Raw genomic sequence first — 13,519 nt, 5'->3', positions numbered from 1 at the left:
ACTGCGAACACTTCTGCAGGTGTCACCCCAGCTCAGATGTGCACACCACTTGCCCTGTACCGGCAGGCTTCCACAGAACAGTATTTGGACCCAGCATTTTGAACCCCCTATGTTTTCTCACCTTCTCAGTTCATATACAGCATTGTTTCCTATCTAATTTTTTTATATCATATGCAAGGAAAAGAGTTGAAGGCTGGTTTCTTCTGTGCCTAGTCTCCTTTTTATCTAATGGGAAACTGCCTTACAGATTTTTGTGGCAGAGAAGATACCAATGTTTTATTTCCATAAAAGTTTTGATTATCTGGGGTGCTCTTATAGTGATTATATATAGCCCCAACAATTAATATCTAATAACAAAAATGCTGAAAAGGTGATGTGCAAATACACAGAGAACTACATTGATCTGCCATACTGACATAAAAAAGGAAGTCATTTCAGTGTCAATTTACACTTTGTATACAACCTGCTTTCCAACTATTCAAGGGAGATCAATAGTTATGACAGTTTATTAGAGAATGAAGTTGACTTTTATTGTGCAGACAAAAAAAAATGCAGTCACCAACCCAACACTGCCTTAATGTATGAAATCAGGTAACAAAATTATTGTAAAAAATAATTTCTGATGGGCAAATGGAAGCAAGTTCTACAGCTTTCCCACATTCCTGTGTTGATAGGAGAAAACGGCATTGAACCATTATACTCAGTAACTCAGGGACAAAACAATTCTGTTGTTTAGGGGAATAAAAATACCCTGATTTTCTCCCCCAGTCCCAAACCCAACATCAGTTCATCTATAGGAAAAATTACTGCAGAAGTCCCACACTCTTTATTCTCTAACTCTGATATGTAAGTACCTGATAGAGCTATCCTACTGGCATGTACACAACTCAATGAAGCATTGCTTGTCTCCTTCCAAATGTTTTTAGCTTGCCAGCATACTAAGCTTAATCTTCTAATTCCTCATAATGTGCATACCCACTAGCATAGGTCCTTCCTAAATTCAAATTGCTGAATACATCCGTGGCCTCAGAATCAGAATCCTTCCCTCGCTCATCATTGTCATCTTCATCATCATCTTCTGCTTCACACTCATCATATTCATCCTCACGGTCACCTGCATCCCCTGTCTTGCTGGAGGAAAGATTTTTCCAGTAGGCATCATAACCAGAAGCTCCATCTGCATCTTCTCCAGTCTGTCGGCCAAACTTCAAAGAGCGAGCTGCAGGCAAAGAAAAATCATCACGTTCCCATCAATCCAACACTTCATTTCTATCTTTCTTTCACTACTTGAAGAGTAGTTTAAATGGCAATTATTTTTCATTTTTTCCACAACTAAAATCTCAAACTAAACAAAAGCTTTCACTCTCTTGGAATCAATTAATGGTTAAGAATGAAACTGCTCAATTCCAGAACTCAGAAACACAAAGTTTTTCTCAAAATAAATGAAGCAAAACTGTGCAAAACAATTGAACGTAACCAGACTTTTCTCGGTGCTCCTAGGCAGAAATTAGTCACTAATGGCACTTGTATGGCTAGTTAGCTAGAGAAACTGGCTTACTTGACATGCTCAGATCCTTTGTCTGCTGAGTTTCATGGCCACATTTAGGGCAAGGAGGCTTTTTTCCTTTTTCCTGCTTGAAAACCTTACTTCGCACATGATCATCACAAAAACAAGCCTGTGTGTTGAAGGGAGAATACAAAGGCCAAATGTTTTAATCATAGAAGCACATTCTTCAGCAGGAAGCAAGCAAAAATGTGTCTAACAGCAGCAGGGTTTTCTGGCTGGGATTAAAATTTAATGAGGTCTCTCTTGCAGTGGACTTGGGGTCTGTGTACAGAGGAACCACCCGGTGTTCAATGTGGTTCCAGGGTTTCTGAGGAAGAGGCTAGATAAAAGTGCCAATAAACAAGCAGAGAAAGTAACATACTCCAGGGCTGGATTGCAGAGCTGCCCACAAGGAGCCTGGCAAACTTGGGTTTGTGTTGACAAGCTTAAATAAACATAATGAGATGTATGCCAGAACATAACTATGCAGGGCCTGAAGGCAAGAATTAGAGGTGGGAAGTTCACATGCTGAGCACCAGGGTGCAGTGAAAATACCTGGGAAAAGGAACAATTTGGAACAGGCCATCAATACCACAAGAGAGTGCAGGGAAAACATATGGAGGGTAAAAAGAGTAAGAGCAGGCAATGAACCAGCACCTGGAGAAATCTGGGCAATGCTGACGATGAAGCAGGTGGAACTTTTTATACAAAATTACTTCTGAGTGTGTAAAACCATAAGCCTGATGACAACAAATCAGCCTGTTCATATGTAAAACTGGATTAACTGTGGAGATTATTCCTTTGGATGCAAAGATTTCTGGTCAGATCATCACCTGACTGTTTAAAAGAACAACTTTTCTAATTGTTGTAGTTCCACATTGGATCAAAGCATATTCCAAAGCCTTAGATTCTGTTCAAGACCAAGGATTTATTTTGTTGTTTTGTTTTTTTTTAAAGCCCCAACATGGTGCAAGCCCAACTTAAACTAAAGGGCTGGGCAAAGATCACCTCACACTGTCTTGTGGTCAACAGGCAAGCACAGATACAAGACCTTTTGTCCCTCACAGGCCTGACCCCAGGCTACGGAAGTATGAATTTCTTTTTAATCATGCAGAGGAAGACATGACAAGGCCTGATGCCAGATTTGGAGGCCAAGGAGAACAAGCCTAAAATCAGCTCCTCACGACTGTTTTTACTCTTTACCTTACAACGCAGGCAGGAATGCTGCCCCAGTCTGTTACAGGAGACACCTGTTGGAGAAAAGCAGTATGACAAACTCAGAACTTGGAAACTGCAGACCTGTCATGTTTTTAAAACCTTGTCAAAGTATACAATACCATAATTGAGGCACTTCTTTTTAATTCCCTGACACAAGTATGGCAATGTGAATCAGTCATTTTACCTCACAGTACCATTTTACTAGATTTTTTCAACTCTAAACCTCACTTTGACACAAAAAATGAAATTTCAAGAGGGGAAAAAATGTTTAACTATTTCTTGAGCTTCCAAACTTTTAAAACCTGAAGTTTCAGAACCAACTTGGTATTAAGGTTTCATCTTGCTTTTCTGTTTCTCACAATATTCAAAAGAGAGCCTACCTGTGTTAAAGAACTGGAGCTGGCACACAAGCTGTAAAGAGCAGAATCAGTGCCCAAAATTTAACTTGTCTTGAGCTTCAAATTGTTTTTATTATTCCACTAGAGGGAGTACAGTAAAGGCAAACACTCAGGAATTGGCAGCAACACAAAGTTTGGTGAATAGCTACTCCTCAAGAAGCTATGTAATATGTACTTTACCAGTTTCTGTGCAAGTACTCATTCCTTTCCTCCTTGCCTAACCCCTGTGACAGCAAAGTTTTTGAATCTGAAGTAATAAATATCATGAGTTCTCCACATGAGCAGGACAGACATGGGATTTAGAGCTCTGACACATGTTTAAAGATGGAACTGGAAATGCTGAGGCATATATATTCATGATTTTTTGAGTATCTGCACTTCAAAAAACCTCTCTCAGATAGTGATAGAAAGTAGCTATCTTTTTCACAGCTAGAATGGATTTAGACTACAATTGCATGACTTCATTTAAAGTCCATGTATTCTGTAAAAGCACAGGTTTTATTACCTTGTTACCTCACACTGACAAAAATCTTGTCTCTACCAAGTCTGCGCTGTGCCACAAAACACCACAGTGAAAACCCTGAAAAAAACTCTCTATTCAGGGTGTGATATCACATCTGTGAATTGAGAGCTTCCAACAATCATTGAAAAAACATTCTTGTGGAACAGCTCTTGCTGCTTCAATATTGCCACACAGGAAGATATTCTGGCAGAATACATCAAGGGAAGCTAAACAAGGTTTAAAAAATAGCTGGCTGGGATATGAAAAGGAGATAAGAGATGTCTAAAGACACTGATTGTAACATTGAAATCACAAATATTCTGGACCAGGAGAAATCTATTAGGACAAGAGATTAGTCAGTTCAAAGGAAAACAGCCTTATGATAAAGAGCACCTCAAATTTCTACAATAAGGACTGAAAATGTTGTAATAGTCAAAATGCATAAATACAAGTTTTGGGAAGGACAAACAAATGCTTGTCTTGTGATAAACTAAATCGTAGTTAATGGTGGCTAGGCAAGAAATACTGCTAGAAAAATTTAGTTATTTCAAATATGCATAGTCTTGGCTTGTTTTGTTGTTTTTTATTTTTTAACTTCCCTTGAAGTTTCCCTTTTTCAACCAGAGATGAGTAGCAGGTGAGCAAAGCTGGGCACAGGCATCACGCCCTCTTACAAATACCAGTTTCGGTTTTGTCCACACAATTAATCAAAGTTCAAAAGGACAAAGTCTTCAGCTACCTACTCTTTACTCAGAAAGAGTGAGCATTTGATACATTACTTACACACATGTCCACAGTTCACTGGTCAGTGAGGAGATGAACACTGAAATCATGCTCTGGACTATTTTTGTCACTTCCTTCTGTGCTCACCCTATCTCACTGAATCAGGTAACGACTGAGTCATGGCTTTCCTCAGGACTTGAGCAGCTGCTAACCTTTCACCAGCATACAGGCCCTTCCACAGCAATCGGGGAAAGTTTAGCCAGACTAAGACAGGTGGCATTGTTTAGGGCAGCTGTTTTCCAGGAGGAACATGTATCTAGAATTAGGTCATCATTGGGTCAGAAGAATGTAAGACAGCTCCTTCTGCCTGCAGAGCTTTGTGGAGTGAAAAAGCAGCATCAGCGATTCCAGTTGTTTTGCTGCAGTCCTGGCCACTGCCAACACTGCAACTTTGGAGAATGCTGTCTCCTGCAAGGGCAGGTTCCCATGGGAGGCCTGTAAGAGTCTGGCAGGAAAACAACTGCCATGTAAGCTCTGGCATGGAGGAAGGTCCATGAAAGAGAAAAAAGTTCTAGTCTGGGTAACTGGATACCAAAAGCCAGTACACAGGAAACAGGCGCTTCCCTCTAGCAGTGGCAAAATCTACCTGGGAAAGGTGATGGAGAGTATTCTGGAGCACAGAGGAGGCAAGCAGAAAGTCTGCTTGTCTGTGGTGAAAGGGAGTATAAATAACTAACTTACATTTAAATGTCTCTGCTTCCAGAACTTGGCAGCTGGCTTGATGTTCAAACTGATCATCTTCACAGAGGAAATCATGGCAAAAAGAGCAGGCGAATATTCTGCCTCCTGAAAGATTTATCAAGGCAAAATAATCAACAATGGGCACAGACATCAAGTCCTGCTCTGCAAACAATTTAGGCAGTATTTTTGACTGAAGACCAGCTCTCCCTTCTGTCAAAAATGCTTCAAACTCCTAAATTAGACAATGCCATCCATTTTTAAACTGAATACCTGCTATCCTACAATATAAGCATAATTATAAAGCAAGTATTACTTCTAGTACTTTTCTTCATTTTGACTGTAGCCTTAAGTATTTTTCTTAAATCAGATCCCATTCTCATCCAGTCTTGTACCCTCACCTCTGATACACACTTGAAATAAACACTTTAAAGGATTCCACAAATGGAGACCAGTATGGTTTCCTAAGCAACTCGGAGTCCAAATACCTGTGCTAGTGCAGAAGAATGGAGTGAGAATGGCAGAAAACTGTGTTAGCAATTTGATGCAGTGCTTAATTATGTGAATAATTAAGATGATAGAACCATTATAATTTAGGTTACAAAATCATCCCTAAATTGAGCACTGTATGTTCTTGAGCAGGTAATTTACTTTCCCACTGCGTAATGTCTGTTTTTAAAACGGGGAGAATCCTTGCTTTGAACAAACATACTGTAAGGACTAATCAGTGAAGACTAAAAAGGCTGTGTTAACAATACAGGTGCACTAACTTAAGCAATGCAAGGAAAGAAGTGTAATTTATATTTTCTTATTTTTAAATGTGAGCAACCTACCATGGTCCCAGACACTTCTTTCACACTCAATGCATTCTGCGTCTGCCAGAGGGCACATACACGCATGGGTGCTGAGACACTTCCTCCCGTGACACACCCAGGCTTCACAGAAATCACAGATTGCACCCTGCAATCACAGCAAGATACCATCTCAGGACTTCTGCAATACCAAGAGAGAGATTTATCCCATAATCCTCAATGTATCCTAGTATGCATTCTCTCAGTGGGCTCATTTTGATTGAGTGAGAGAATATTGAACCAAACTTGTGTTCTGACCAAACTCCTCCACAGTTCATGTTTGTTTGCTATCCTTTCTGCAGGATTAAGTATGATGCAAAATAATTCAGTTATCTATCTCAATTCTGTTTTTTACATTTCTTATCTCACATTATGCATATGGAAAATTGTGTTCTCCAGTTGAAATCTGAGATCCATAAACAATAACAATGTTCTAACAAAAATGAAATTTCAAAGAAGACCTGAAAAATGCCTCTAGACTCTTACAGCTGAAATCACTCATTTGGATTTTAAACTCTGCTATATTAGAGGACAAGCTCTGCAGAGAGCAAAGATCAAATAACTCATTAGAAGTAAGTTAGACTCTTTAACTTTTACTGTTTAAATTACAAGATCTCCATATAAGCTATCCTTAACTGTAGCATTTAAGAAGCCTTCTCAGCCCATAGGTAACTAATTAGCATGAGCATTACATGCACACAAAGCTTAGAAAACAATGATGAATCCTAATTTAACTGTTGATGCATTCACTCTTGCACCAGTGAATGGATGGGATGAGTTTGGGAATGCCAGCATGTAAAGGCTGTGTGTTACTGAGAACAGCTGACTGCTACAGGCAGAAACAGGACAGAGGTTTAGTCCATTTAATCCAGAGGCTGTGACATGTCACACCTTGCTTTCCAGAATGCAGACACTAACTTGTCCTTCTAAGAGCAAAACTTCAAAGGCCTGATGCTATGATTATTTCTAATTAAGAGCCCAAATGAGGGGTTTTGTTCATTAAAATTCTCCCCTAATGGAATAGATTCCTCTCTGTGATGCTGATGATCTCTGAAGTAACTAAGACAACAGCAACAAAAGTCTGCAGCTTTCTGCAGAATAATCCTACATTTTAATGAAGGCTTATTATAATGAGAATTGTCTATGGGGCATGTAAGGGTCCAGTGCTGTTCATGCATGTGCTTAGGGCCTGCCACCAACACAGATCCATTAGCATCCAGGACGTGTTGGAGTTTGCAGGAGCTGAATGCAAAATCGAAAAATTTGGGGGTTTCAGTATAAGGGAAAAATCAGTTTGTTACAGAAAAACGAGGAAAAAAACAAACTTGGCAATGGTACATGCTGTCATTCCATAAATCTGTTTTATCCTTTTTTCCAGGAAGATTTGCACAGAACATCCTCATAGTGCAAAAGGCTGTAATTTTGTATACATACCACCATAGCTAGTCCAGTACTGTACACACCAGCATGTTTTATAACACAGTCTGAAGACTTCATCATGCATTTGGTTTTTCCTGTTGAAAATAAAAAGGCAAGCAACCATAAGAAAACTATGTAAAAATAGAAAAAAATAGAATGCATGTTCATGTAAGAACAACACTTCAACTAAATGCCTGTGCTCAGCCATAAATCTAGGTAAAAATAATGCAAACAAAGATGTTTGCATTATTGCTGCATACTGCAACCCATCTTCACACCTCCCTTAGGTTAAATTAATTATTGTCTGTTTTCAGTCAAATCTCTTGCCCCTGTACCGAGATAGTAAGACAATATGTTGGTCTTGCTCTGTGTTTTGAGGCACTGGCAAAAATTTCAAATGTCAAAACAAAGAACAAAACTAAGGTCAAAGTCCAGCAATGGCACCTTAAAGAGTTGTGTTTAAAACTGCTGCTAGTTCTGTCCCACCATAAGAGCAGCTTAGCTGGGCAGTGAGAAGTGGTGGGGGCATTACTGGGTGTGGAGCATGGGAACACAGCTCCCATCCCTAACAGGCTCCTCTAAGAAAGATGCTGTTGGTTTATAATCGCCAATGCTTGATTGAGCATCAAACAGCTCTAATGGTCTTTGTTTGGAAAACCCTGGGTCTCAATATAGTATGGTTGTTGATAGGAATGCTTTTCCTCTAGAAACATACTCCAGATTAAGATAAATTCAGCACAGATATGAACCGTAAGATAGAGCATGTTTTTAGTACTTCACTGCATGGTGACAGAAGGGAGACTTATGAAGGGTGACACACTGCCACTGCACACTAACAGCCTGGCTTCCAGAAATGCTCGGTATCTGTGGGTCACAACAAAGGCACTGGAAGCTGCACGTCAGCAGCTCTGAGAGTCAAATTCCAAAACAGCCAAACTGCTTAATGACAAAGTGAAAATCTCCAATGATGTGTTGAAACAGTGGAACAAAATTCACCTCAGTATGAAATGAATATCCTGCAGCCAGCAGCTGTTTAAAAAAACAGGGAATTTTAGCCTGGTTCAGATAAGTTCTGTCACTAGGAGTCCTTCTCTACTAATTTCAAAGCATCAGCCCTCTAGCCCACATAAATAACAATATTGCAGATTACATTACAACCCCATGCAAGGTGAATAATATATTGTTGCTTTAATTGATATTGATCAGAAATTATATAATCCCTAAAAAAGGCGTGTTTACTAGTGCCTTGCTAGCAGTCAGAGCATTTTTAGTTTTGCTGCTGTTATGAAACAATGCTCCACATTGTCAATCTAAGGAAAGTGTCAGATTTCTCAAACCTAAAAGGAAGTGAGACAAAGTTTTCCAAAGAAGACAAGCCATGATCCAGGCTTGCAAACCTCTGGGGGTTAGAGACATATATACTGCTCAAGCAAGATCACTTCTCAAGGAGGATATTCACAGCAGATCCAAAAGAACCTGCTCCACATCACAGAGGTACTTTAAGATAAAGCTATGGTAACACGGGTACTGCGAGTTTAACACCACAAACAGGACTGAGGACAGCTTGTTTTCATTCATTATTTCTACTCACCACATTGTGCACAAATGGGCAATTTCTGAACAGAATTACAGAAGTAACAAAAAGCTCTGTTCTTCTGTCGTCTAGGCACATGGAGGGGAAAAAACAAAGTATTAAGCTTAAAAGAAAGTATTAAAAAAAGACCTATAAAATGTCTGAAACAAATACTAAACTTCTGGTTTTTAGAAGGGTAAAAAAATCTTACCTTTGGCACTTATCACATTCCTAAAGAGAAGAAATAAAACACTGGTAATTATTTTCATTCTAGGTAAAATATATAAAATTCACAGACCTCCACAGGGAGTTACAGTTAGGATCCAAACCTTTTAATCAATATTCTGTCTGGTGCAAACATAACCTTAAATATAAAGGAAGGATAGTGGGAAGAATGATATTTTAGTGGCATTAAATGCAGTCAAGGTATTACCACTGGTTTTACATAATTGAAAATTAGGTATTTTAATACAGAATACTTCAGGTTCATTTACCATTGAAGCATTACAAGGATGTTTGGCCAAGTCTATGTTGGCTCTTGAAGCCCTTATCTGCTTCTCACGTTCCCGACGGTTCTCAGCTTTCTTACGAGCACCAGTCTTTTTTTTAGGCATATTTCACTATCTGTGGGGAGAAAAGTAGGTATGGAATGAATGCACACAAAACTGTGTGTAAATACATGGATACACACAACACATCCAGCACTAAACCTGGATCTTACATTAACTGTGCTTCATCTCCATTCATCTCCTTGCCTGAAAGTTTCTTTTGAAATGTAGAATAAGGGGACAATCCACAAGGAAGAGCCATGTGATGAACCATAAAGAATCTTGTGATCTGGAAAACTCTACTGTCCTGAACTTTGTGTTTAATGATCTTTGAAGCGTTTTGCCTTTAAAAAATGAAACCATTACATCTGTAGGTTTATTTGTGATGGACCTCTGGTTTTGGTCTGCCTTGACTGTTTAATAAGCATCTGTAAGGACAATTGCAGCATCAATTCTAGCAGTCAATTCTAGCAGCTTCAACTTGGAAGAAAATTTAGTATCTTCTTTCAAAAGGTCTTAAAAATCAAAGAATCCTAACTTTTCTGAACACAGAAATATATTGTCCTGACCAGATAGTAAAATTTGCTTTTGATAGCACACATAAATCAGTTTTCTTATCCTGCAGCATTTTGCATCGCTTAAATTGTATTAGTGTCATATTTTGTAGTCAAAATTGTATTGCTGTGCTGCCTACTGGCAACTGTCATTATTCTAGAGTGTGACATTTCTGACACTAGGAGTCCAATATGAGGCTCCACACTAATTTTCAAACCACTCAAATGCTGATTTAACAACAGAATCTAATGATTAGTATTTATACCTTGACTTCTTCACATTCCCTCATAATGGAAAGCACCAAAATGACAAACTGTTTTCAGGAAAAGCACTGCCCCAGTGCTTACTGAGGACACAGATTATGAGAAATTTTAGATGGCAGTCTTCAGAAAGTCGCACTAAACTAAGTAACGACAGAACTGCAATGTCAGGTCCTTTTAGCAAAGCTGTTGAGTGACTCCATGCTTTCAAACATCATCCAATAATAACAACATCCTAGAGATCAATATTCTTATCACTCTTTCCCTCTGGGCTTTCATTTAAATTGTTTGTTGTCTCCATCCTGAGTTCAAATTTTTTAAGAAATTTACCATCTTTTTAATTTTTGGATTACAGTTTAACAGTTATGATTCCAGAAATTACAACAGCATAAACCCTGTCTACCTTCAATTCCTTTCAAATCAGAGTATCACCCCTTTTGAAACCACTAATTAGTATTCAAATGCCTCTGTAGTGTGTTCTACCTCCACCTTTGGCACACTATTACCAAATGCTCAGGCAGGAAAGACCCAATGGAATCTGTCTGCAGTCCAGCTCCCCTGAAGGGCGTGTGGAAGAGAAAAATGCACCTGGAGGACTTAAAATAAGAGGTTGTAGGTCCATGCCTGGTTCCCTCCTCAGCCCCAGAGGGTACAGCTGTGCTGCCCTCCAGAGCACTGGAGCTCCTGAACTGGGACCATTCTGTACGAGGGCTGTTTCTCCATTTGAAGTTTCCCACTCAGGAGTGAAATGCTGCAGCATGCCTGGGTCACAGCAGCAGGAGTGAGCGTGGCTCTCCAACTTAATGGCTGATGCTGTGGCACAAGGAAGCAGAGTTCAGATATCAGGAGGCTGTGGAGGAATGAGGTGAACAGCAGTTCAAAGGAAAAGCCCTAAAACATGTTATGTGAGTACTGGGTCAGCACCACTGCATTCCATTCTGTAAATTTTCACCTCCTGTTTGTCTCCTGCTGCATTATTTGTTAAGGCAACTATGGGAAAAGACCACAAACTTCCCACCAGAGCTCCAAAGACTGCTGGTGGATTTTAACTGGTGGTTGTGCTAAGTGAAGTGCATTAACAATGCTTGGCATCTAAGTTCTGCTGAAGTCACAGCTTCTTGTCCTTGGTGAGGTCCTAAAGACCCACCCTGACTGCACCAGCAGGTTCCTGGATCTTCTGTGCTGAGCAGGACAGTGCCTTGCCTCATTAGCTGGTACACGGCCCACCCTGCTGTCACAGACATCATGAACAGCTGGAATGAGTTATTCACTTCGGGGCAGGGAACTGTGGGGCTACCCTTGTCAGGCTACAGATACCAACACAGAGAAGAGGCTTTCCATATTTCAAGGTTTCTTGTGCTTGACCATCAAACAGCTTCTACCCTACGTGTATTCAAAATCTGTTTCACCACTCGTACAAAACCACAACTTAAAAAATAAAAACAACCAACTGTATTAACAGTAGTTCATAGTAAAAAGGATCATGGACTGAACGCCCTAATAATGCAATAATCAGTTTCCAGGCACTGTGATGCCCATGACTTACTCCATCTTTTGGAAGTAAGGTGGCTAAGAACTGCACTGTGGGCCCGCAACATCTGGGAGCTGCTGTGCTGTAAGTGCCCAGGTGTGCGGGGCTTTCCTCAGGCGCCCCTCTGACCCACTCCCTCCTCAGGAACAGCACCTCGTCCCGCCGGGAGCCGGACGACACCTGCTCCGAGGCTGTGAGGTGAAGCGCCGACAGCAGGGCTGCTCTTCGCGTGCACACGCACACTGCCAGTGTTCAGCTTTTAGCGCTTTCCCTCATCTTCAGTATTTTCGCCCCCAAACCGTGCCGCATCACGCTGCCAACCTGGACCGCCGTGCTCCGCGTTTCCGGGCACTTGGCATGGGGGAAGCTGGACACCGCTTCGCTTGCTCGGGCACGGAAGCCGCAAGGGACAGGGACCCCCAGCACCCCCAACCCGGCCCCCTTGAGGCACCGCCGCCCCTTCAGCGCCCCGGGCCCGCCCCCACTCCCCCCCTCCCCCATTCCCGCCCCCGCTCCCACCTGGCTCGGGCGGCCGCGCGGAAGCCGGAAGCGGCGATGCGCCGCAGTGTGCTGCCCGCCCGGCCCGCGCCGCCCGACGGGAACGTTCCGAGCACGATTCTGCCCCTTTCTCCTCACGGAGCTGCGGCGTGGGCATCAAGAAAGGGCTTTTACGAGCTCTTTGCATGGGTGCTTCTGCTCAGCGGATGGCCCATCCTCAAATTTTGTTTGCTTTCGAGGCAACTGCACCTCAGCTTTCACTTGTCAAGAGACCAAATTTTGGGCATAGTAATTGCAACAATTAGTTGTGATTGTAATTGGCACCTGAAAAGTTATCTCTGAAATCTTTCCATCTGTGGCTTGAGCTGTTTTTAAAATGAAGTATTGATTAATCTTAATGGTAGGAATACAATGTAGCTTAAAAAGGGAAATTATACCCAAGCTATTAAAAAACGCTGCACACAGCTCTGTCTCATCTGAGGTTATGCAAGTCACTGTCACAGATGGATATTGCCTAGAAATATTTCAGTCTGTGAAAATCATTATGAGATGTATTGTATAGATACATTTAATGGAAGATGAGTGCATGGATTGCATTCCAGTGTATTTCATGGTCTTTCACCTAGGAAGGGTTTGATACATTATTTCCTATAAGTAAGACCTAGGGCATTGCTTTGTGTGCTTTGACCACCGATTCACTCGAGTGAGGAGGTTGTGTTGCTTCACATTGTACTTGGTCATGTAATTCTTCCTGAAAGTTGGCTGCTGGTTATGGAATGTGATTTTGGCTTAAAGAGAGACACAGGTTGTCATGGGCCATCATTGCCTCTCCAGGAAGACACTTAACTTTCGTGAGGCCGCTGTTGACTCTCCCACAACAATTTGTTTTCTTGTCACGCTTTTCCTTCAAGAAGTGATCTTCACAGCAGGTTAGTGGGATGCACAGAAAACAGCATTATTGTTTAGAGACAAAAAAATCATTGTGGTCACTTAATGGGACGCTTCTTTGTGCGAAAGTGTGGGGAGAAGTAATTTTTAATTATTGTCAGTAGCCATGGCCACACGCTGTTTAACTAACAACCTAAGTAGAAAATACCATCTTTTCAGAGATGTTAGAAGGGGTTTTGTGTAAACCTCACTTTTCTTAATGAACGCCATT

At 41.0% G+C, this 13,519-nt stretch overlaps 1 protein-coding gene across 4 annotated transcripts; it reads right to left on the bottom strand.

Annotated features, from left to right (window-relative positions):
• Positions 1-504: 504 nt before the first annotated feature.
• Positions 505-12,470, bottom strand: ZNF330 (zinc finger protein 330). 4 transcript variants are annotated; one of them, XM_069012725.1, is made up of 10 exons: positions 12,382-12,470; positions 9,463-9,592; positions 9,180-9,199; positions 8,987-9,057; positions 7,411-7,490; positions 5,959-6,085; positions 5,129-5,233; positions 2,750-2,796; positions 1,559-1,676; positions 505-1,219 (listed from the first exon to the last, which is right to left on the bottom strand). In XM_069012725.1, exons 2-10 carry the CDS (start codon positions 9,580-9,582, stop codon positions 945-947), a joined length of 963 nt encoding a protein of 320 aa, XP_068868826.1. In that variant the 5' UTR covers positions 9,583-9,592; positions 12,382-12,470; the 3' UTR covers positions 505-944. The 4 variants fall into 4 exon arrangements, with proteins under 4 accessions (XP_068868826.1, XP_068868824.1, XP_068868825.1 ...); XM_069012723.1 differs by lacking the exon at positions 12,382-12,470 and adding an exon at positions 11,878-12,289; XM_069012724.1 differs by lacking the exon at positions 12,382-12,470 and adding an exon at positions 12,016-12,289.
• Between the last annotated feature and the right edge of the window lie 1,049 nt (positions 12,471-13,519).

Source organism: Aphelocoma coerulescens, chromosome 4, assembly GCF_041296385.1.
Source record: "Aphelocoma coerulescens isolate FSJ_1873_10779 chromosome 4, UR_Acoe_1.0, whole genome shotgun sequence".
NCBI lineage: Eukaryota > Metazoa > Chordata > Aves > Passeriformes > Corvidae > Aphelocoma > Aphelocoma coerulescens.
Note: the sequence above shows the minus strand (reverse complement) of the source record. Positions and strands in the feature narration are given on the sequence as shown.